At 42.4% G+C, this 21074-nt stretch overlaps 3 protein-coding genes across 3 annotated transcripts; all 3 read left to right on the top strand.

Annotated features, from left to right (window-relative positions):
- Positions 1-937: 937 nt before the first annotated feature.
- On the top strand, positions 938-4068 carry LOC127302226 (uncharacterized). Its single transcript, XM_051332643.2, has 2 exons — positions 938-2197; positions 2889-4068. The coding sequence occupies exons 1-2, from the start codon at positions 1081-1083 to the stop codon at positions 3935-3937; spliced, it is 2166 nt and encodes a 721-aa protein (XP_051188603.2). The 5' UTR covers positions 938-1080; the 3' UTR covers positions 3938-4068.
- A 6690-nt stretch (positions 4069-10758) lies between these two features.
- LOC127302232 (peptidyl-prolyl cis-trans isomerase FKBP15-1) lies at positions 10759-13326 on the top strand. The gene is made up of 6 exons (XM_051332649.2): positions 10759-10904; positions 10989-11038; positions 12056-12118; positions 12555-12645; positions 12722-12826; positions 13009-13326. Exons 1-6 carry the CDS (start codon positions 10844-10846, stop codon positions 13098-13100), a joined length of 462 nt encoding a protein of 153 aa, XP_051188609.1. The 5' UTR covers positions 10759-10843; the 3' UTR covers positions 13101-13326.
- Positions 13327-13574: 248 nt separating this feature from the next.
- LOC127302231 (large ribosomal subunit protein eL32z) lies at positions 13575-15729 on the top strand. Its single transcript, XM_051332648.1, has 4 exons — positions 13575-13769; positions 13891-13980; positions 15122-15303; positions 15448-15729. Exons 1-4 carry the CDS (start codon positions 13590-13592, stop codon positions 15575-15577), a joined length of 582 nt encoding a protein of 193 aa, XP_051188608.1. The 5' UTR covers positions 13575-13589; the 3' UTR covers positions 15578-15729.
- The last annotated feature ends 5345 nt before the right edge of the window (positions 15730-21074 follow it).

Consider the following 21074-nt stretch of genomic DNA (forward strand, 5'->3'; position numbering starts at 1 on the left):
TTGTCTTTGCGGATTGCATTGGATCCTTTCCCCGGTCTGTCTGATTGACCGCCAGCCAGGAATGGGCGAAATGATTTGTTGTTGGTTTCTTGGGTTATCCAGATTTTGTCATGGAAATCCAACATATCTGTCCTTAGTCGTCGTGCTGCTGTGTACGATATCTTGGAACCTGTCGTTTCTACATTGGTTTCTCTTTGGCTAAGCTTGGGTTTAGTGGGCTTCCACCACATGTTTGTCCTAGTCACATGTGCGTTTTGTTTCTGCAGATTAGTTTAGTCTCATTAGATCTCTCAAAGTTTGGAATGTATCTTTGTGTCTATACACATTCTTAGTTTATATATCTACTTGGGAAGATCTCATATTTCCTGGCGTTGACATGAGTTGCCCTATTTTATTGGTACCTACTTGTCGCCTATGGCAATGTTTTAATACACTGGAACCTCTCAGTTATGAAGTCACCGTTCTGTTAAGTTTCTAACAATCACGGTGCTACATCGTGTTACAAATTCCTTGGAATTACAAATTCCTTGGAATTTTACTGATGTTTTATGCTGAGGCTTATAGTAGGAATGTTATTAACTTGTTATGCTGCCTTTTCATCTGTTTCTGCTTATGCCGATGTGACAATCGTATTGTTTTACCGGTTCATTCAAAGATAAACAAGTGTGTGTTCACTTGTTTACTATCACTCTGTTCCATAATATAGGACGTTTTGGCAAACTATCTTACATTATGGAACAGAGGTACTATTCTTTTTAGTAGAACTTGTTTTTCCTAATGCTGCTGGAATTCAAGTCAACACAATTGGCTGTGCTAAAACTGGCCTGATTAATTACTGCAGATGAAGGCGATGGAACCAATTTAGCAAAGCCTTGCACCAATGGAGTTCAACATAAAATTCCTAAAACTTCCAGTGAAATTGTACCACTCGCAGTTGCACACACAGTTGAACGAGAAGATAGTTTTGATGAATACCAGGATGCATCTTCGTTTCTTCATCAATCAGATCCAGAAGATGGCTTAGCAGTAGCACCTGAGTCAAATATTCCCAAGGAAATCAAGAATCTGGACAAAGGCTCAATGGGTACAAGTATAGCTGCAGATGTGATCTCCGTTGAAATGAATGGATTATGCAAAGATGAGTTTTCAAATGGACCAAGCATGCCTGATTTTCCTGCTGGTTCCAAAGTTGAAAACAAAGCTGAATGTTACTTGGGAGTTTTAACTCCTGGATTGGTTGGGTGTGAAGATGGCCTAAACCTCCAGAGTACAGTTGAATGCTCAGGAGACATCGGCAGCAATGATACAGACAGAAAACCTGGTAAGACATCCGGCTATTGCGAGTTTATTGGTGATTTGGATTCCCCATCTCTCCAGAAATGCTCTCCGCTTATATCCTACCCAGAATTGCAATCGGCATGTCCCAGGAAGGTGGACAGCCTCTTGATTGGTGGTATGGACGCTCTGGATAGTATGTCTGAAGTATCACCAAGAGCAGAAATAGCAGGATCAGATAATAATGGATCTGAAACAATATCTAATTCTGGAACTAACTCTGTGCCGACTCAAGATGAATTAAAGGTCATTGACACTGAAAATACTTCTGCTGATTACTCCGTGGAGCACTCTTCACATAACTTGTCTGTTCAAGATACATCAGATGCTCAGCTGCCAGTTGACAATTCTTGCCTGTTAAATTTAACATGCTGTAAACCTGGTTATCAGAATGATCTTGCTGTTACTGAAGTCGATGCAATGCTCAAGTCCATCGCTGAACACAACTACAGTAATGGCATTCTAGTAAAGGGCAGTGAGTTGGATTCTTCCTGTGCGTTGCCGCCTCAACAAGATGTTGAGCAAATTGTTACTGCAGCAGAAGGTAATACTTCCTTGGAAAAACATAATGGGGTCTGTACAGAGGAAGTCTGCAACAGGGAGGGTGACACCGAGGTTCCTACAAAATATCAAGTTTCGTCAAGTCAGGAGCATGTCACTTTACTAATGGATCAAATGTCTTCTATCAAGAATCCATTCAATCTCGATGACACCAGGAGTGAGGACTTATTTGAGCTTTCTTCTGGAAGTTACAATTTTGAGGAACCAAATGTTGTTGAATCAAAGCAGCGTTTTGAATCTACAACTCAGACAGTTTCCAGCGTTGCTAGTGTTGCTGACCGGCAACACTGCCTGATCCCAGGTGATAATTCTGAGTTTTCACTTTCTATCCATGTGTTCTTGGTACAAGATGGTGATTATTATTTCTTTTGTAGTACTAGTAATGTCCCAGTTCGTTGGAGTTCAGAAAGTTCAAAACAACACTTTATTGGACATATTTGTACCATTTTTAGTTCTTCCAGTCTGACCCAGTTTGGTTTTTGGGTTGGGAAGAATAACAGTAAAACAGACAATCAACAGTAAAATTTAAAGCCGTGGAGGAAGTTCATCTAAGTTGTTACTTGTTTAGTCTTGTTTTGGTTGATTGATGTATTTAAGCACTGTCATATGGTCGTAGCTGTTTGCCTTGCAAGTGATATACCACCTTATATACCTTAATATAAACACCATCAGTTGTACACTCTACTTCCTGCACTAATCTTCACATGCATCAATCTACGAACAACTTTTAGCTACACAATTATTTATCACATTGTCCCCCTTCCACATGCCATATTGCCATGTGTTGCCCACATCCCGCTGCTAGGATGAGTAGTGGATGATGGTTAAAGTGCTGTGTAGACACAAACAGCAGGACTAGTGACATCTTATGTTCATATTTTGAAGTTACTTCCAAGTTTGCTGTTGCACTCTTGCTGCATAATTCTGTCTAGATTTTACAAGTTTGGATTACATGATGTTGTGGACTGAAATTTATGGAATATTTCTGGCAGATGACCGTGACAGCATACTAGCTGTGTCAAGTGAAAATGGATATGCAGTTGGTGCAGAAAATGTGTCGGTCAGTAGTAGCGCAGATCCTACGAAGAACATTGTCTTGCATGGTGCCTCAGTGAACCATAGCAAGCAAGGAGGTGAACCACATACAAATGGTACCGTTTGTGCGCCGACTCCAGTACTTCCGACAGAGTTTGGCACAATGACCGTTTCCAAAGAGATCAATGCACTCAGCACATATGTTGGAGACATGATTGAGATTGAAGACACCGATGCAAAAGCTATGGCTGCAGTAGAGAGTATAGATAACTTTGAAGAAAAGAAACAGACTGAAGATGCTAGTGTTAAGGAGCTGAATGCAGCACTGTTCACAGAAAATGTTGAAGAAGAGAAGCAGGCTGAAGGCAGTGGCGCGAACGAAGCGGTTGATGAAAATAATCAGAGTGAATCCACTGATTCAAGGAAAGTGAGGGCAGTACAAAGCACAGTAAATATTCATGAAAAGGATCAGACTGAAGACAGTCCAAAGGAGGTGGACACAGAATTTTGTATCGATGATGCTGACAACATGCAAACCGATGGCACCAACAAAGAGGAGATGTATGAAGGGCAGCACGTAGATGAAGCTGAAGAAAAGAAGCAGGCTGAAGAAACAAGGGCAAAGGAGACGAGTGAAGATAATGCTGAAGGACAGAAGCAGGCTGAAGGCATAGTTCTGGAGGGAAACAAAGAGAATCAAGAGATCGCTGCCATTGGCTCAAGGCTGAATTCGGCAAGGATCTCAGTTCCGTTGAAGGTCCTCCTTGCCGAGGCAAGCCTGGAGAGCAAAGAAAAAAAGCCTAGCGCCAAGGAGCGGGTCCTGTCATTCAGGCGGCGAGCATCATCGAAGGACGACGCCTCATCGGCAAAGCCAGGGTTAGTTGGTTCGGGTGACCTGTACTGGAACTCCCCAGCGAGGCTGCCCCACGATGGCAACGTTGAGAAGAGATCCAAAGTGAGGAAGCAGCCGTGGATGCCGTTCATCTGCTGCCACTCGGTGCACTGATGCTGCCTTCTTTCAGCTCCACGCTTTTATATACGCCATGCGCATCTTGTTGAATCCGTGGCAACTCTTTAGTACTTGCGTGAGGACTGGATAAACTTTTGTTTTGCATTGGTCGATATTTTCTGCTTGAACTAGTGCTTGACGTTCGTGTAGATAGTCCGTATAATTAAATTGGCGTGGTATGTGACCTGATACTGCAGAACTGCGTTGCTGTTCAAATGTTTTCGATCGATCAGTGCATTTATTTTTGAAAAGGTTGCCCCAATCTATTAATTAAGAAAGAGTGTTTTACAAAATAGTCCGAACATAATGATTTCTAAGATTACCGGGGGTGGGGGCGTGCTTGTTATGGAACATGCGAGCATTCTCTCGTTCCAAACTTACTAAGTGGCAAGAAGGATAGAGGCAGATGCCTAAGTGACAGGAAGGATAGAGGCGATGGCCTTGCGGTTTGGGATGGAGCTAGCCGTCACCATGCTCCACCAAATGTTGATCGAGAGCCCCGTCCATTGTGTAGGTTGTATATTGTGGATGCCCATCCAAAGTTTTATAGATTCTCAAACGCGAATGGTGTAGCGGTGATAGATAAAAAGGTGTCAGACTGTAGTTTGTTTGCAAAGTGGGCATAAACCGCAATTTGGTCACCCTCTCTTTTGCAACCGGTTCGCAGTCCACATTCTATTTTGCACAAAAAACCATGCAAAAAATTGAACTTTAGGGAGAGACCATTACACACCGGTTTGTGCAAGATGGATAGAGTGGAACCCAAGAATTGCACCGTATATGCCAACTTGGCCGTGTACTCCCCATTTGATGTGAGCTTCCAAGTATTGGCATCCTCCAAGTTATCATGAGGTTGTATATGTTGCAAAGTAGACCAAAGCTCAACCAATCGGGCTCGGTGCTCTTGGGAGAAATTTTCATCAAGGCAATTTTGATGTAGCACCACCTGACTTCTTTCATTATTTACTCTCACTTCTCGTGAATGTGGCTTTAGTCTTGAACACCGATGATGATAAGGATCTTCTTGCAAGTTATTTTTCTCTCCAACATGTTTTTGTTAGACAAAACAAGATATTTGTAAGACAAATAAATACCCATCTATTTTGCGGTGTCTATACATATGCTCCTACCTAATATTAAAAGCATTAATGTTTCTTGCAAAAAATAATCCCCTAAAAATAAAAATAAAACTACCCAGTCTGATCCATAATAAGTTTTGGATATTTCATACTAATCTAATATAAAATTTGTACTAAATCACCAACACATATTTTGGATCGAAGGGAGTAGAAGATTTCCTAGCCACGTGAATCATCTTTCAAAAATCAAGAGGAAAATGCTTACAAAATAAATGCATTAAGTATCAGTTAAGACGGTTGCAAAGAAAAATAATGGTCTGCTAATAAGATAACATCCATTGTGCAACTATGTGTAAAATCCACGATTTATAGGAAGATAAAATGTTTTCGGCATCTAGATGACATATATGGTAAGAACATGAAGCTTGAACTACAAAGTTAAGCTCTAATGCGAAGGAAGGTGACATATAGTGTGAGTCATGAGCTGTAAGTTTATCACACTATCTTTGACATTGCATTGACCTTGATAACAAATTTAGTTAATAAATAAGGATAACCACACGATTGTGTCATCACTTGTCACCTGGATACCACATGATTGTGCCGTTACTTAGATTGCATTTTATACAATGTAGGTAAAAATTGATAGGTATCATATAATTAGAAAAGTTCGATAATTGTTTTGGGTATTCAGCTGAATACCTATAGGCCCGCCCATGTATATAACTTTATTTGGATATTTCTACCTTTATCTCCAGCTAAGTTTTGGAGGCCGAGGGAAAATATCCAACTTGGGTACATGATTTGGCATCTACTGCGACGACTCGTTATGATGATCTTGTTTGGTGTGGTAAGCTATTTCTGAACTAAAATTGATAAGTTAAAATTAGAAGAGATAAGTTGGTACATAGTTTTATTTTATTTTCATTCGACCAATCAACATCTATGTAAGAGATTGAATAATAATACATAATCATTTTGATTGGATGTGTGTATCTCTGTTATGTATAGGTTGTGGAGAAAATTCATTATTTATATTGTCTTGATGCGATTTTGAGGTAAAAATGGCCACTATGTCGCAAAAGGTTACTTGCATGCCAATTTCGTTCACAATCATGTGTTAGAAAATACTATAGGTGATCAATAAGTATAGCATAATAGTGGGAAAAGTCCCAGTTGAACCTGGGTGCACGTGAACCCAGGTGAGAAATGCATTTTCCAAATGTTAAAAAAATCTGAAATAAAAATACGGGGTACGTATGCATGTTCCATGTGTGCGTAGAAAGTTTTCGCGGAGAAGCCACTTTTTTATTTCAGAATCTAAAAAAGACAAAATACGTCACATATATACTGCTATATAGCCCTGCAAAATTTCACTTTTTTGCTGAGGCAAAATAAAAGGTTTTTTCGTCACGAAACTCATGTCCAGGACACATGTTTGAGATCACCTTTGCACTCATTTTATGTTTCGATTTTTAAAACATGTTTTTACATCACAAACGTACTTTTGAAAAAGTGGGTTCACATGCACCCAGGTTCTGAAAAGCCAGTCTCGTAATAGTGAGGTTTTATAGACGCATTACTCACTTTGTAATTTTTATCTTTGTTCCAACTTTGGTAAAACATAGTTGTGTGCATCGTTTGACTCTGAGGTAGGAGGTTATCCCCTTCGACAAACAAGGTAAATCAATCCTACTCTAGAGCTCGGTTAGGATATTTGTTAGATTCACCCGCTATTTGAATAACATGATATATGAAGATAATAAATACACACAACACATATAAATACCCAACTACATATAAGCGGTGTAAACCATTTGTGCTTGTGTCATCTATTTATTTTTGATCATTTATTTAGAAGAATATTGGTTCAATGAAAGGGTCACCATTTTGTATAAAAAGAAAATATATACTTTAGCTATATTTTGCATTGATGAATTTGGATTGCATAATAATGAATTATAAGCTTATATAACTTCAAACATTATTTATGACATCATGATAAAATTGTATCAAGTAAAAAATGTTTGAAATTTAGTGACAATATGATCTAGAAGTAAGTAAAGAAGTTCAGCATAAATAGTTAACCGTGTTTTGGCTTTTAAAAAAATGGGGCAAGCCCGGGGTCATCACTCCTATGTTCATGGTTCGAAGAGTGTCCCCAACCCTTACAACCAACCACGGACTTTGGCCATGCATACTAGTGCAAAGAAAAACACCATACAAAGCATATAAACAGGAGAATCAGACAAAAACCATAGTTGGTCTAGAGGAAAGATATCGGAATACAAAGACTACTGCCATAGGCTCAAGGCTGAATTAAGAGAAGAATAGTGTACCATTGGAGGTTCTCGCAACATCGGAGATGCCCATGTAGACCCAACTAAAATCTCAGGGCAGATGTTACAACGAAATCATGTAGAATAATGCTAAAGTGGAGATAGCTCAAGTAGAAAGCTAAGTCCTTTTCTGAATCATATCATGATTAAGTCTTTCATGTGCAAAATGTTTCGGCTTTGTGAGGATAGACCGAGGTGAATTCAATTAGAAGATGATTAGTCATTACTCAAAGCAAGGTAGACACAAGCCGAACATCTTGTTGGTCCACTGCGTGCATGCCTTCTATGTGTAAAAAGAAAAAAATCTAGTCATATAGAAAATATTAGGGTCTCACGTGAACTTGTTATTATTGTCCTTTTGTCAGCCACGCAGACGTTTACCACGAAGGAGGTCACGTAGATTTAATCTTCCGTGAAGAAAAGTACGACATTAATATCATTGAGAGGCTCCGTTGATCAACCCTTGCCCCAGAAGGATGGTAGGGTGTTTAGATCTATAATACACATACCCACACTATGATAAAAATACATACGTCCCCTTGCTAAGCGATATCTCATGGAAAAAAGAGGCTCTCGCGATCTAGATCTTCCTCGCCTCCTCCCGGCGCCGCCGCAGATCTTCCCCGCCTCTGTGGCCTTCAGGCCATGGGGGTGCGGTGGATCGCGACCCTCGTCGGCGGGAGGGCTCCACCTCCTGTTTTGTTGGTTCTGTTCTACGTTTGTAGGGCCAAAGTTTGTAGGGCGACGCTCAGGTGGTGGTGGCGTCGCCTCGTGCAATAAGGTCTTTCTGGCTTCAACCCCATCTCGGTGGCAATGTCGAGAGGCTTGCGGGAGTGATGTCATCTTCGAGGTTTTTGTCTGGCTGTGGGGATCTTCGGATCATCAAGGAGCTTCAGAGGCAGTTCATCCTTGTTCTTCGTCCTTGGAACAGATGTGGTCTTCTTGACTCGTTCGGCAACTTCCTGTCCGCAACCAACAACGTCAAGCCGACTCAGGGAGGAGCGGCAGCGGCGGCGCACCGTCGACACGGTCTGGAGGTTGAAGATGAAGGGCTTCTCAAGGATCGCGTTATAATTTTTGTTTTTCTTGAGGTGCTTTGTACTGTTCGCTGTTTCTTTTAATGCGAGTGTCCTATTCGCAAAAAAAAAGTGATATCTCGCTTTCCTATTGAAAATTAAACAAGAATAAGCAAAGAATTTGCAAGTCTTCTAGTTTTTCTCCAACATATTTATTAGTGATAAAATTCATCTATTTTACAGTTTGAAAATAATTATATCTTTCTTAGTGAATTGATGGCAGTATTTTTATTTGTGGAAGTTCTATTCATGGCTAATGAACTGGTTCCTGGCATGGTTAAGATCATCTTCAGTAGATGAGCTGTTTTAGGGTACCCAAAACAGTCTCAAGCACCAAAATATGGGTTTTAGGGCACCAAAATAGCTCCTCTATGGCAGATGAGGGGACTAGTACCATCACAAAAGATGTATTTTACGGCACCAAACATTAGATACTTTCATATTTAATGATCATTGCATACTTGATATTTTGAATTACAAAATGAGCTTAAAATCGCCGAAACTAAACATAAACATTCAACCATCAACTCCTAGACACATACTACTCCTCAGCACGACTAAATAACACATTCTAGTCAACGTCGTTAGATTCCTCGTTGGACTCAACCTTCATCACCGTTGAGGGGCCCGTGCTTCCTGCTATATTTTCTTGTTCTCCGCGGCCCTCTTAGCAAAAATGTTTTACTCTGCGTGAGTGGGGTGCGGATTAGCCTCGATGAACTTCGCCATAGCCACCTTATCGATCTCGCGAGCCACATGCAGTTGCACGGTGCAGCAACGCGGGTTCAAAATCAATGGTAGGATGAGGTGACCCATGAGCACGGATTTGCGGCAGCCCACGACGTTTGGTGCGAGCCTGGGTGACGATGGATTCAGCAATGCCGACCATGGAAGAGTGAATAGAAACCTCACAGACAAAAGGCACACACTCACCACTATAGAGACGCGCCATAGATCCGGTCGCTATATGGTGCGAGACCGACAGGTTAGGCCAAAATCAACGATGATGCGGCGTGCTGGAAGCGGCCATGGGAGGGAATGTGAATTTTCAGCCAAGCTTGGGCTGCACATGGATACATGTTTTGTTTTGTAACTTCATATGTGTATGAATGAAGAACCATCAGCGAAGCAGTAGCTCTTTATAATCACTATCTCGTGACAAATTTGCAAGGGTGGTTGTGGCCCTTTGGTCCATTTGGTACGCAAGAAGGAATATTATCCACTATGAGGAATTTTAGAGCCCTCTTTCAACTCACCTATTTATCCAAAACTAATTTCAGGATCTCTCTATCGCAAGCCTGAAAGGATCAAAGGAAAAGTTGAGGATGTAATGGTTACCTAAATGGATTCCCCCCAAGATGGATGTATGAAGATCAATGTCGATATCGTTGTGGTGAAGACGAGCGTCGAGGCCTCGGTGGTGGCGATCTGCAAAAGTGAGGAGGGTGCTTATCTTGGTGCGTCAACACTCACATTCCAGGTATCTATGACCCAACGATTTTGGAAGCCATGGCATGTCGGGAGGCACCAACGTTGACAGAAGATCTCCAACTTCGGTGGCTTATTGAAACGGATTGCCTTGTGGTAGTGAACCATATGAGACAACCGTTCGCGGGTAGCTACAACAACGTGTTTGCTGAAATAGAAGAAGAGAGGCGGCTGCTAGAGATTTCTTTCATACTTAAAAGTAGATATTTAAATAGGGAAGCACATCGGAAATTTGGCATGATCCGTAAGTTTTGGACGTTAGGTTTGGCTGCTTTAGCCTCTTGACAGTCTTTGTACCATGAACATTATTTTAGTTCAATAAAGTGTCATTTCCCCTTCAAAAAAATACATAGTTTTTTTTTACACAAAAGCTCCATTTTAGCGTTTTTTTGAACGGGAAAGCCCTATGTTAGGTCATTTTTTTAGGGCAGCCCAAAATCCCAAAAATCAACCCATCTCAAATAGGCCGCACTCCGCTGCTGTATAAAGAGAAAAATCCAATTTACCCACTAAACTTGTCTCAAAGTTCAGCTTACAACCCTCAACTTTATTTTGGTTCAACTTTCAACCCTAAATTTTAAAAATAGTTCATAATCACCCCTTGCATTGTATTAAGTTGGTTTTTCGTGTACTGTGTATGTTGTACGTTGATGAGTTGGCACATTATATAGGAAGAAAATCCGCTAAGTGTCGAGAAAAACCGGCTCAAAACATGTTAAAAAATGGCAGAATGTCCAATTTCGAACGATTTATAAAATTTAGGGTTGAAGATTGAACTAAAATAAAGTTGAGATTTATAATCTGAACTTTGAGATGAGTTTAGGGGGTAAATTAGACTTCTCTCGTCTATAAACACTCCCAGGCCCTGAGAGACAAGGTCGGCCAAAATCCTCTCCCCCGAACAAACCCCCAGCTGCATCCATGGCGAAGCCGCAGCTTCTTCTCTGCGTCCTCGTCGTCGCCGCCGCGCTGCTACTCGTCGGTAAGTACGCCCGCCGTAGCCTCGATCCAAGGGACTCCCACCCGTACGCAGCTCTCTGATCCGATCTGGCACCCTTCCTTGCAGCCTCCGCCAAGAAGGCCGCCGACGTGTCGGAGCTCCAGATCGGCGTGAAGGTACATGTCCTTGGGCTCTTGGCTCTTGTTCCAGTAATGGATTTTGCCTGTGCTCGTCCAGAATTGTATGTTTGCGGCCCGTATCCTGCCTCGGCTCGGTTCAATTTTGATTGACGCCAGATGGGTGGAACACGGTCATGGGTTTCATTAGATCTGCGGTATAGTTGGCGCGGGTTGTGTCATACTATATCATTTTGGTAACGTTCTGGATGGTACGAATTTTTTGAAAAAAACAAGTTTTTGGGAGAGTGATGTTTGTGGGACTCGCGGCTGCCTGCCCAGCTAGTCAACTGATTTCGTATTTGAGAAAGAAAGTTGTGCTGTAAAATTGAGATATCCTTGTGGAATTGATTGGGGAACTGGGCGACAGATAACAGTATCTGCAGGGTAACAGTACGTTTTTCTCCGAGAACACATACTGATCCTGATTTGCAAAGGGTTCTAAAGGAGTTGACATGATACATTTTTGGTGTGTGTAATTCTGATTCCAGTGTGAACTTTATTACCACAAAGCGCATTATCTAATTAATATCGTTGCAGGGCTATTTGTATTGTGTCTTAAAGGACTAGGTTTACATTGTCGATTTGATACATAGTTGATCATTTTACTTTACTACATAGCCACTTAACATTTCAAGTTTTCAGGGACCTGATAGGCTGATAACCTAAAATAATCAGTATAGTGAGTAAACACTTCCGTCTTTCGCCCAAAAACTGAATATGGTACCGGAATAAGCTGAAGCCAGTTGCCTAAAAGTATTAACAAAGCCTTATTGTGAAAAACATTATCTAGAATTTGGTGCAATACTGATCCTAAACATACATTGTTATAATCCAGATACTTTGAAGAAAACAATTTCTCTTAACAAAACAAACAGTTTACAATGATGATATTGAATTTCAAGCTGAACTGCCATTGAGCATAGATAATAGCACATGCTACCTTCATTTACAGAATTCAGTTATTGATTTTATGAGACTCTTGTATTGATATTATGCACATGTTGCAATTTTCAGTTCAAGCCAGTGTCCTGCAGCATTTCAGCTCACAAAGGTGACAGAGTTAAAGTTCACTACCGTGTAAGTTTGATATTCTGCTGCGCAACCTGTCATGTTATTTCTTCTTCCAATGGATAAGCCTTGAAAATTTATCCTGAGTAGTGATGACTTAGATTCTTTTTGTTTGTGGAATTTGATAACTGTATTGTGGAATTCAGTAACTTGCATGCTTTAAGTTAGTCATTAATTCCATTATAAAAACTTTTTTCCTTCAGTACTCCTAAGATTTTTGCCAACTGCAGTATGTGTGATAGTTTGGTTTGTTTTAGTAGAAAAACCGTGAATTTTCTTTGAGGGTGTTACATCATCATTTGATCCATGGTGAAGATAGCTAGAATGTACACTAGAGATTCTTATCACCCCATATGTTTTTCTAAAGTATTTTTAACGCTAGATGATATAGAAATTCGTTTCTGACACGAGTTTTTCTTCTGAATCATATTTTTTCTGTCACCAGGGAAAACTTACTGATGGAACAGTCTTTGATTCGAGCTATGAGAGGGGTGACCCAATTGAATTCGAATTGGGCACTGGTCAAGTGATCAAAGGTAATTGCCTGTCTGTAACTAGTTCCTTCATTTGTGGTTCAGTTCTATGCCTGAATTTCCATACTTCGCTCTGTAGGATGGGATCAGGGTATTTTGGGCATGTGCGTTGGTGAGAAGCGGAAGCTGAAGATCCCTTCAAAGCTCGGCTATGGGGAGTCGGGATCGCCTCCTACCATTCCGGGTATGCCATTTTACACTTCTTTTCTTTCGAGTTTGCTGTTGGACTGGTGTCTAGTGTTTACTATTGTGGTAGCCTTTTCCCCAGAATTATCACAGGGAATTAACTTTAGGCTCTCTTTCACTAGTCAGGCCTCTTTTCTGTGTCTCATATTTCTGATCTGAGCCTTTCTTTCCTGCGAGCAGGTGGAGCAACTCTCATATTCGATACAGAGCTCGTTTCCGTCAATGGTGAGCCATCCAGCAAATCGGACGAGGATGTTGGCAGTGAGCTTTAGACAGCCAGGCGCAGCGCGGATCAAGCAAATCATAGTTTTCAGTGTGTCGGATTCTTACTCGAGTAGGGCAAACACTGTGAACTGAGTAGAGACAGGAGCTTTCTCTTACCATTATCAAACAGAGGAGTCTAGTTGTCATAAACGAATAGATCAAGTGACTTTTGGTATCCTGTGAAACTCTCGCCTTTCCTGAACAATTCTCCAATCTATACTGTTATGTTTGTTATCTACTGTTGCATTTGCCTTTGTTGATGAATGGATCCAAGTTCAGATAGTCATGTTGATTTGATTTACACTACGATGCACAAAGGATGCAACGAATTAGAGAATTTATTTATGTACCTCTTAACTGAGTCATATAATTAGCTGAATTGAGGGGTTTTTAGCGGAGTTTTGCTGAAGATACCCGTAAAACAAACTGACGTGAAGATATGCATTCAACATTGGGCCAGGTGAGGGAAAGGAGAATAGGCCCAGAAGAATGGGCCCATGTGCGGCAGATCCATTCCACGCGTCTCGGCCTTGTTCGTGCGGCCCATGATCGCTGAGAGCGCAGGACCGAGCCCAGCGTCTAGGGTTTATCTCTTCTCTCGGTGCCCACCACCAAGATTCCCTCTCACTCTCCTCAGCTCCGCCGCCGCCGCCGCCGCTAGCCGCTCGCCTTGCAAGGTACATCCTCCGATCCGCCGCTGTGTGATTTCCTTTCATATGTCATCGAATCCATTGCTCTCGTCTGGACCGAATAACTGACACCCTCCCCCCTTCTGCTGGTCTCCGCCGTGCTGTGCAGATGGCGGTGCCGCTGCTGACGACGAAGATAGTGAAGAAGCGGGTCAAGCACTTCAAGAGGGCGCACAGCGACCGCTACATCGGCCTCAAGGTAGCTCGCTCGCTCCCCACCTCCAGAACCGCGACATTTTTTAGACGGATTCATCGAATGGACTTGCCCTTAGGTTTGTTGTTCATGAGGTATTCGGCCCGGCCTCCGCTGCTCGCGATCGATGCGTGACCTGGTTTAGAGGTCGCGTTAATTTGCCAGTGCTGTCCAAATAACTGGGGTTACAGAGATAGTCTGGTGGTTGGTGTTCAGGTGGTTTTCTTGTTCGATGAACTGTAACATGGTCACTCAGGGTCGTGTAGACGTCACTCCACAGATTAGTATGGTGCGCCGTGATTCTGTGAATGTGATACTTCCTGCGTCCACGAAAGGATGTCTTAATTTTGTCTAAATTTGGATGTATCCATACACTAAATATTCTCTAGATACATTCAAATTTTGAAAAGTTCGTGATGTCCTTTTATAGTGTCTAGGTACATCCAAATTTTGACAAATTTGGACATCCTTATATGGATGGAGGGAGTACAAGAAATTTCCTTTAAGCTGCGTGGTGTTTGCTCTTGCGAGTTTGTTGCGTATGTTGCACGTAGCGTTGTGAATATGGTTAGACGTGCCTGTTGCATTTAGTGTGATATGAAATGAAATACAATGGAAGCTTGTTAGACCAGTGTTCGCTAGAAGCATCTCGCTCATCCTTGCTAAGATTTTATCGGTTTATCCTCGAATGCACGACACTCATGCAATATTTATGAATAGCAAAGTCAGATACCCTGTAGTCATGTGCTATTATGTATTGTCAGATCCTGTCTGTTTCACCCATCTGGTGACAATATATGTATTTAGACAACCTCTTTTGCTGAACTTGGAGTGGACTATGCAACATATGCTATCTGCCAGTTTGTGCTAATCCTGGTTGCTTAGTCAAAAAGTCTTATTCAGTTGTTCGTTTGCAATGGTTGCGTGCTTATGTAATAACCACCATAAAGATTCAGTACAGTTGATTATCTACACACCTCGACAGTTTTCTTCTTTGTTATGAATACTTTTGTCATCTTGGTAGTAATAATATACCGAATGCTTGCACGTTTGTGTTTTGTTTTCCGTTCCAAACTTGTCTTGCTATAGTTGCTGAAGCTACTATCCATCATGTTAACTGATTCACCTGTACTACTCTTGTGTGTAGCCAAGCTGGCGCAGGCCAAAGGGTATCGATTCTCGTGTCAGGAGGAAGTTCAAGGGAGTTACCTTGATGCCCAATATTGGGTATGGTTCTGACAAGAAGACAAGGCACTTCCTGCCCAACAAGTTCAAGAAGTTTGTGGTGCACAATGTCTCTGAGCTGGAGCTGCTTATGATGCACAACAGGTATGTATTGTGAAACTCGCCAAGCTGTTTGTTTGCAGTTATCTTCAATGTTCAGTGTTCACTGCCCATCCCTTGTTCTAAAAAAGAAAGTTCAGTGCCCATTCTAGTACTGTTTTCCTGATACCAGTCTCTTTCCACGGACAGGACGTACTGTGCTGAAATCGCACATAACGTGTCCACACAGAAGCGCAAGTCGATAGTTGAGCGTGCTGCTCAGCTTGACATCGTTGTCACCAACAAGCTTGCCAGGCTCCGCAGCCAGGAGGATGAGTGAAATGTTCCGAACAGTAGTAATTTTTGGATGGATTCGCCTGTAGTAGACCTAATATCCTGCACCAGCAATTCTGATCTCGTTTGTGTTTGCCTCAGGGATTCGACACTGTTAATCATCTCGCTATCGATAATGATTATGCTCTATTGCTCTAAGTACAGCTGTTCTGATATTAATGAGTGGAGTGTCTTTGTTTATCATCCGTGGAAAGATTAAGGCTGCCACCTTTTGCCTGCCTTTTCTTACTCATCTTACATTTTTTAAGCTTAGTTTTGACATGGTTGGTTATGAACCTTGTGTGACTATGATTGGATTTGAGCTCCATTTGCTGCACCACACATGCTTACTACACTTGCTGAATTTTTTTTACCATACACGGTTGGTCTCTTTGCATCCATCCTCTAATTGGCACAGTGGCGAGCTCCATGACGCTTGATTTAAGTCATGGGCAAGCATTTCTGACAGAGCATGTTAAACTAGGTTAGGGTAGGTCATGGAGTGGAGTAGTTTGCAGGGATCCTTGCCTCGGTTTCGTGCGTAGTCAAGTTGTACTCTATTGTTTCGGCAATGTACAGCCCCGTGCACTGCAAGTCTTGATCTGGGGTTTCCAACTCTTTCAACGTAGGAATAACGTGTAACTATGACAGTAGCTTGCTGTTGGCTTTTCGGCCTAACAATTCATGCAAATTTGGGGCCAAGACGAAGCACACGTGGCATAAGAAGCAGCCGTTTCCAACCCAGGACTTGAAAAGAGGGCTTCTTTGATTTGATTAGTAGAGAAGTGGAGGACTAATGTGGGTGTACTTATTTGTTGGCCACTAGTTCATCTATTTGAATTTGATTCAGAAATTTTGTTCAAACTTTAAATGACACAGGAAGGCTCTGTTTGAGTGTAAAGTTTGTGTGTCCCCTTGTATTTTGTTTGAACTTGAGCTAAATATGGGGGAACGAGCACGAAATTTGCACTCAGTCTAAACATTACAAAATTTGCACTCAGTCTAAACATTACAAAACATGTTGGTTTCACTAACAATTCTGCTTATTAGTATATTCATGTGTTCCCTTTATTCCTTTGGGAGAAAAGAAGAAGATAAAATGCCTTACCATACGCTGATCCAGCAGGGCACCAACCCACCCTTTAGCTGTTAGTTGAGATCCAACCACCACTAAACCAGCAGTAGCGACACGGTTAAGCGAGAGCATATACCAGAAGAACTACCAGCTCATGTCTTCTTTATTATTGTGCCCAATTGCCAGATTAGCGACACTACTAAAATACTAACTCCGGTACAAAAGTCTCGTTGAAGCAGAAATGTTCTCTTGCCCTACCGCAAGTCGGTAAGCACAATCCAATTTTTTAAGTCATGAAATGAATTGGAACCCACCATTTTATTTGTTTATTTATCTGAAGGCCATGATTCCTCCTTCCTGCCTGCCGAAATGATTGAGCGGAGGAGTGGCGATTAATCAATCAGATGTGGCCCGTCCTTTCCCATGCAAGTTCGTAACCGAGAAGACGTAGACACGATTTGATTAGACATTGTGTAATCCAGAGGAGACACCTAATCTCTGTACTATATTCCCAGCGGTTGGGTAGTTTTTATACTATAGCGGTACCTAGACGACCTGTTCTTCTCCCCCTAGCAGCAGCATCTCGGCCAGTCAAGTCCCATGATTAACAAACTAGTTTAAAAAGGTTCACAAACTCTAGAAAAAACAGAACTTGGAAAGTCCATGGTAGTGAAGGTTTGTGGTATTTCTTCCATTTCTTAACAACACCACTTTCTCTCTTGACTTATGTATTAATGCAATTCAGATATCACCGGATTAAAATTTTAAACCCATTGTTTGCTATTATCGTGCCACCTTTTCTTGTTGACAAAAATGGGATCAAAATGGCCTTGGGCATCTTTGATTCGCAGGATTCTCAAAACATGGGAATAGGAAAAACGCAAACTTGGAGTATCATGTCTTGTCCTACAGAATTTAAAACCTACAATAATTTTCTTCGTAAGGATTTGAATCACACAAAAGACAATGGAATTGTAACAAGGGGTTTGGATGGATGAAAATTTTCCTCCTGAAGATAGTACAACAAAAATCATATAGAAAGAATTTCTAAGGAGAAATCGAAGCATTATCAACCTCCAACTCCTCGCTAGAGCCAGTTTGAAACCTTGCTCATTTCCAACGCGTTTCATCGAGTTTCTTGGGTGTTGGTTGTTTCTGCTCCTGCTGACTCTTTGGCCTCGACGGATATTTCACAACGGTCTTATTTGGAGGAGTGGACTAAGCAATTACACTCGCGCTCTGGGCTCCTCGACATGGCTTCATTTCGGCTTGAGGAGATGTTTCAACCTCTACCCACTAATAGGAAAACACCTATCGGTGGGTTTGGTACCAGTGGCGCACTTGGTTTGTGGTGCGCTACTCCTATATAACAGTGGAGCACCACAAACTAGTGCGCCACTAGTAGCAACTTGGCAGTGGCACACTATTTGAAGTGGTGTACCACAAGTATGTCTAGGACGGATTGGCTGGGGTTGCCACACTTACTATTGGCGCACCACATCTTGGTGCGCCAGAGGTAGATGTGGTGTCAAAGAAAATGATAGAAACTTCAAAATTTAAAGTACATGACCTAGCTGTTAGGAAAACTTACAAACATGAATTTCGACATATATTCAAAAAACACGTCATGTTTCGGTAAAACGCATCTGGATTTTTGCATGCGACGTCGGATGACGAAGTATCTATAAAAAATGTTACATCCGATTTTAACTACCTAGGGCTGTTTACCAATTTTTTTAGAATCTTCAAATTCAAAAGGGAAAATATAGTTTTCTACGGTTTTAGATTCCCTCAAAAAAAGTTCGGAAGGAAAGAACTTAAGTGTGGCGGGCCAAGATGTGGTGGGCTAGTCGTAATTTTGAAATGGCCACCTACCCCAACTTCCCTTCATCCACATATCCCTTATCCACCTCTCTTATTCCTCCCTCTCTCTCAGAAGAAGGTCCGCATCGACCTTCTTCTCTTCTCAACTCTGCCCGCCACACCTCCTCCAAACATGTTCCGTCGGCGTTGCTGCTAGCTATACCTCGCCATTATGCGCCTATGATCGAGCTCCTCTCCTATCCTCCTCCCTCCTCTCTGGTGCCCGGCCCCTCTGACAAGGTATTAACTTGTCAATGCCTACAAGTAGCAGACTAGGGTTTCGTTGGATGTAGAGGGCAAGTAGATCTCGAAGGTTTCAGCCGAAAAGTACTCGACGATGTAAAAACTAGGGTTTGTGAGACAGTCAATTGATTCTTTCTTTGTCCCTCGACTCCCCCTTATATAGGAGGCAGAGCCGAGGGATTCGTGATACACAAGTTTACAGAGTCCGGGAGGGTTTCTGACCCGTCCCGCAAGATTACAAACGATGACTCCTATTACAACTCTAGCCTTCCTTAATAGTATCTCGGGCTTCTGAATCTTCTTATTCTTCGGGTCGTGGGCCTTCAGTAAACCCCGGGTACCACCTTCGGCAGGCCCATTGGGTATGCCTATGTCAGTAGCCCCCGAGATTTTGCTTGAATCGCAGAGTCAGGGAAAATCTCCACCTTTATATTTTCTCAATAGCTCTAAGCTTTACCATATATCTTTGCATACGAATTTCTATATTGTACAGGGATAATGGTAATTGGGGCTAGTTCATCTGATGGATCAGGTACTAGTTAACTGCTCTAGTGGCAATCCGCAAAAACCTACTTCAAGATCACGTCCCTAGACATGATCTCGGGATACTGGTGTAAACTTCGACAGGTGCCGCTTAAGGTCTTACCATTATGTCGAGTCCCAGTCATATTTTATCGGGTACCTAACGCGTCCGTTAGGATATTTCTTCGTATCTGTTGATACGGAAAATAGTAACAAGCGACGTCGAGACGGCGCCACGCCGCACAGAACGGATCTGGGGTCTTACCTTCGCAAATTTTTGCGGCATTCAGAGATTTATTCGCAACTTTGGCGCTCTGAGAATATATTGTCGAGTGCTTATTCGGCTGTTGGAATAGCACATTTTATTGAGTCAACGGATGACTTATATTGCTCTCCCGATGGGAGTATATGCAGAGTTATTTGTATAACTCGAAATATACTCACTTCCTCTTTCTTTTTCTTTTTTCTCTCTTTTTTTTATAATTTCATCGGGCACGCGAACAGCGTTCCCGATGGGAGTAACCCCCGAGGCTACAGTCAAGAACTTGTGCTTGAGTGTAGGCTCCACACCTTATGTCGCTATATTTTTGTCCTGTCGCATAATTTTTCAAATTTATCGGGTGCGCGAACAGCGCTCCCGATGGGAGTAGCCCCCAAGGCTATGAGCAAATACTTGTATTTGATCATAGACTCTCGCCATTTCTATTTTGACTTACTCAACTTTTTCATTTTCTCCAAAATAGCCCCCGAGCATTTGGGCAAAAACTTGTATTTGTTCAAAAGCTCTCGAAACAATCTTATGCTGTCACCGTTCTTGCAAAGCTTCATAGCCGAGATTTTCTTTTACCAAGGTGACATCACTGCTGATGACAGCCACGACCAATATATCGGGAAATCACGAGAGCCTCTCTCTCTCTGGCTTGTGGACCTAAATTTCGCACCAGTTTGACACGTCGCGCAAGTGGGGGACACACGTCCTCCACTTTTCCTGGCGCACGTACTGTAGTTGTTGCACTTTCTCATCTATATGAAATTACCGTTTACCCCTTGTCCACGTGTACACCATCTGTGGCGCAACCTTTCAATCCAACGGCGTGACGGTTCACCGCACCTCTATATAAGGGCGTCGTCTTCCTCCTCTAGTCCTTTCGCTCGCGCCGCTCCTCCGCTCTCCTCTGTCAAAAATCGTCCCTTGCGCCGCAAAGCTCTTGAGCTCAACCATACTCGCACCTTACTCCGGCGCCATTGTTGATGCCTCCGCGCAGACTCACCAGGCACAGCACGCCTGAATCGAAGATGGCGACTGAAGATCTGGCGAACACAGAGTGGGAGAGATCCAAAATCTCCTCACAAGACATCAACCTCCTGAAGAAACTGGGGATCAGCAAGAAGCAGGACGCGCTTCGCTTCCCCAGCGAAGAAAGTTATCCAACCCCTCCAATGGAGTACCGGGTTAGTTTTGTCGATCATCTCATCCGCGGTCTTTCTGCCCTCATCCACAATTTCTTACGGGGGTTGCTTTTCATGTATGGACTGCAACTTCACCACCTTACTCCCAATTCCATCCTCCATATCTCCATCTCCATCACGCTTTGCGAAGCTTTCCTTGGAGTCCAGCCTAACTGGACTCTATGGAAACGCATTTTCTTCTGTCGCCGTAATGGCTCTGCCAATGTTTCTTATAACATTGGTGGCATTGTTATCTGCGTCCGCCCCGACGTTGAGTACTTTGATGTCAAATTCCCTGACTCAGTACAAGGGTGGCGCAAAAAGTGGTTGTACATTCATGAGGAGAATCATG

Source organism: Lolium perenne, chromosome 5 (assembly GCF_019359855.2).
Source record: "Lolium perenne isolate Kyuss_39 chromosome 5, Kyuss_2.0, whole genome shotgun sequence".
NCBI lineage: Eukaryota > Viridiplantae > Streptophyta > Magnoliopsida > Poales > Poaceae > Lolium > Lolium perenne.

What these genes read in the sequence shown, in the direction of transcription:
- LOC127302226 (XM_051332643.2), top strand. Translation starts at nt 1,081, where the DNA reads ATGGGTACAAGTATAGCTGCAGATGTGATCTCCGTTGAAATGAATGGA. An exon ending in GCAACACTGCCTGATCCCAG is followed by an intron (nt 2,198 to 2,888) that starts GTGATAATTCTG and finishes TATTTCTGGCAG; the next exon opens with ATGACCGTGACAGCATACTA.
- LOC127302232 (XM_051332649.2), top strand. Translation starts at nt 10,844, where the DNA reads ATGGCGAAGCCGCAGCTTCTTCTCTGCGTCCTCGTCGTCGCCGCCGCG. An exon ending in AGCTCCAGATCGGCGTGAAG is followed by an intron (nt 11,039 to 12,055) that starts GTACATGTCCTT and finishes TGCAATTTTCAG; the next exon opens with TTCAAGCCAGTGTCCTGCAG. An exon ending in GAGTTAAAGTTCACTACCGT is followed by an intron (nt 12,119 to 12,554) that starts GTAAGTTTGATA and finishes TTCTGTCACCAG; the next exon opens with GGAAAACTTACTGATGGAAC.
- LOC127302231 (XM_051332648.1), top strand. Translation starts at nt 13,590, where the DNA reads ATGTGCGGCAGATCCATTCCACGCGTCTCGGCCTTGTTCGTGCGGCCC. An exon ending in ACCGCTACATCGGCCTCAAG is followed by an intron (nt 13,981 to 15,121) that starts GTAGCTCGCTCG and finishes TCTTGTGTGTAG; the next exon opens with CCAAGCTGGCGCAGGCCAAA. An exon ending in CTGCTTATGATGCACAACAG is followed by an intron (nt 15,304 to 15,447) that starts GTATGTATTGTG and finishes TTCCACGGACAG; the next exon opens with GACGTACTGTGCTGAAATCG.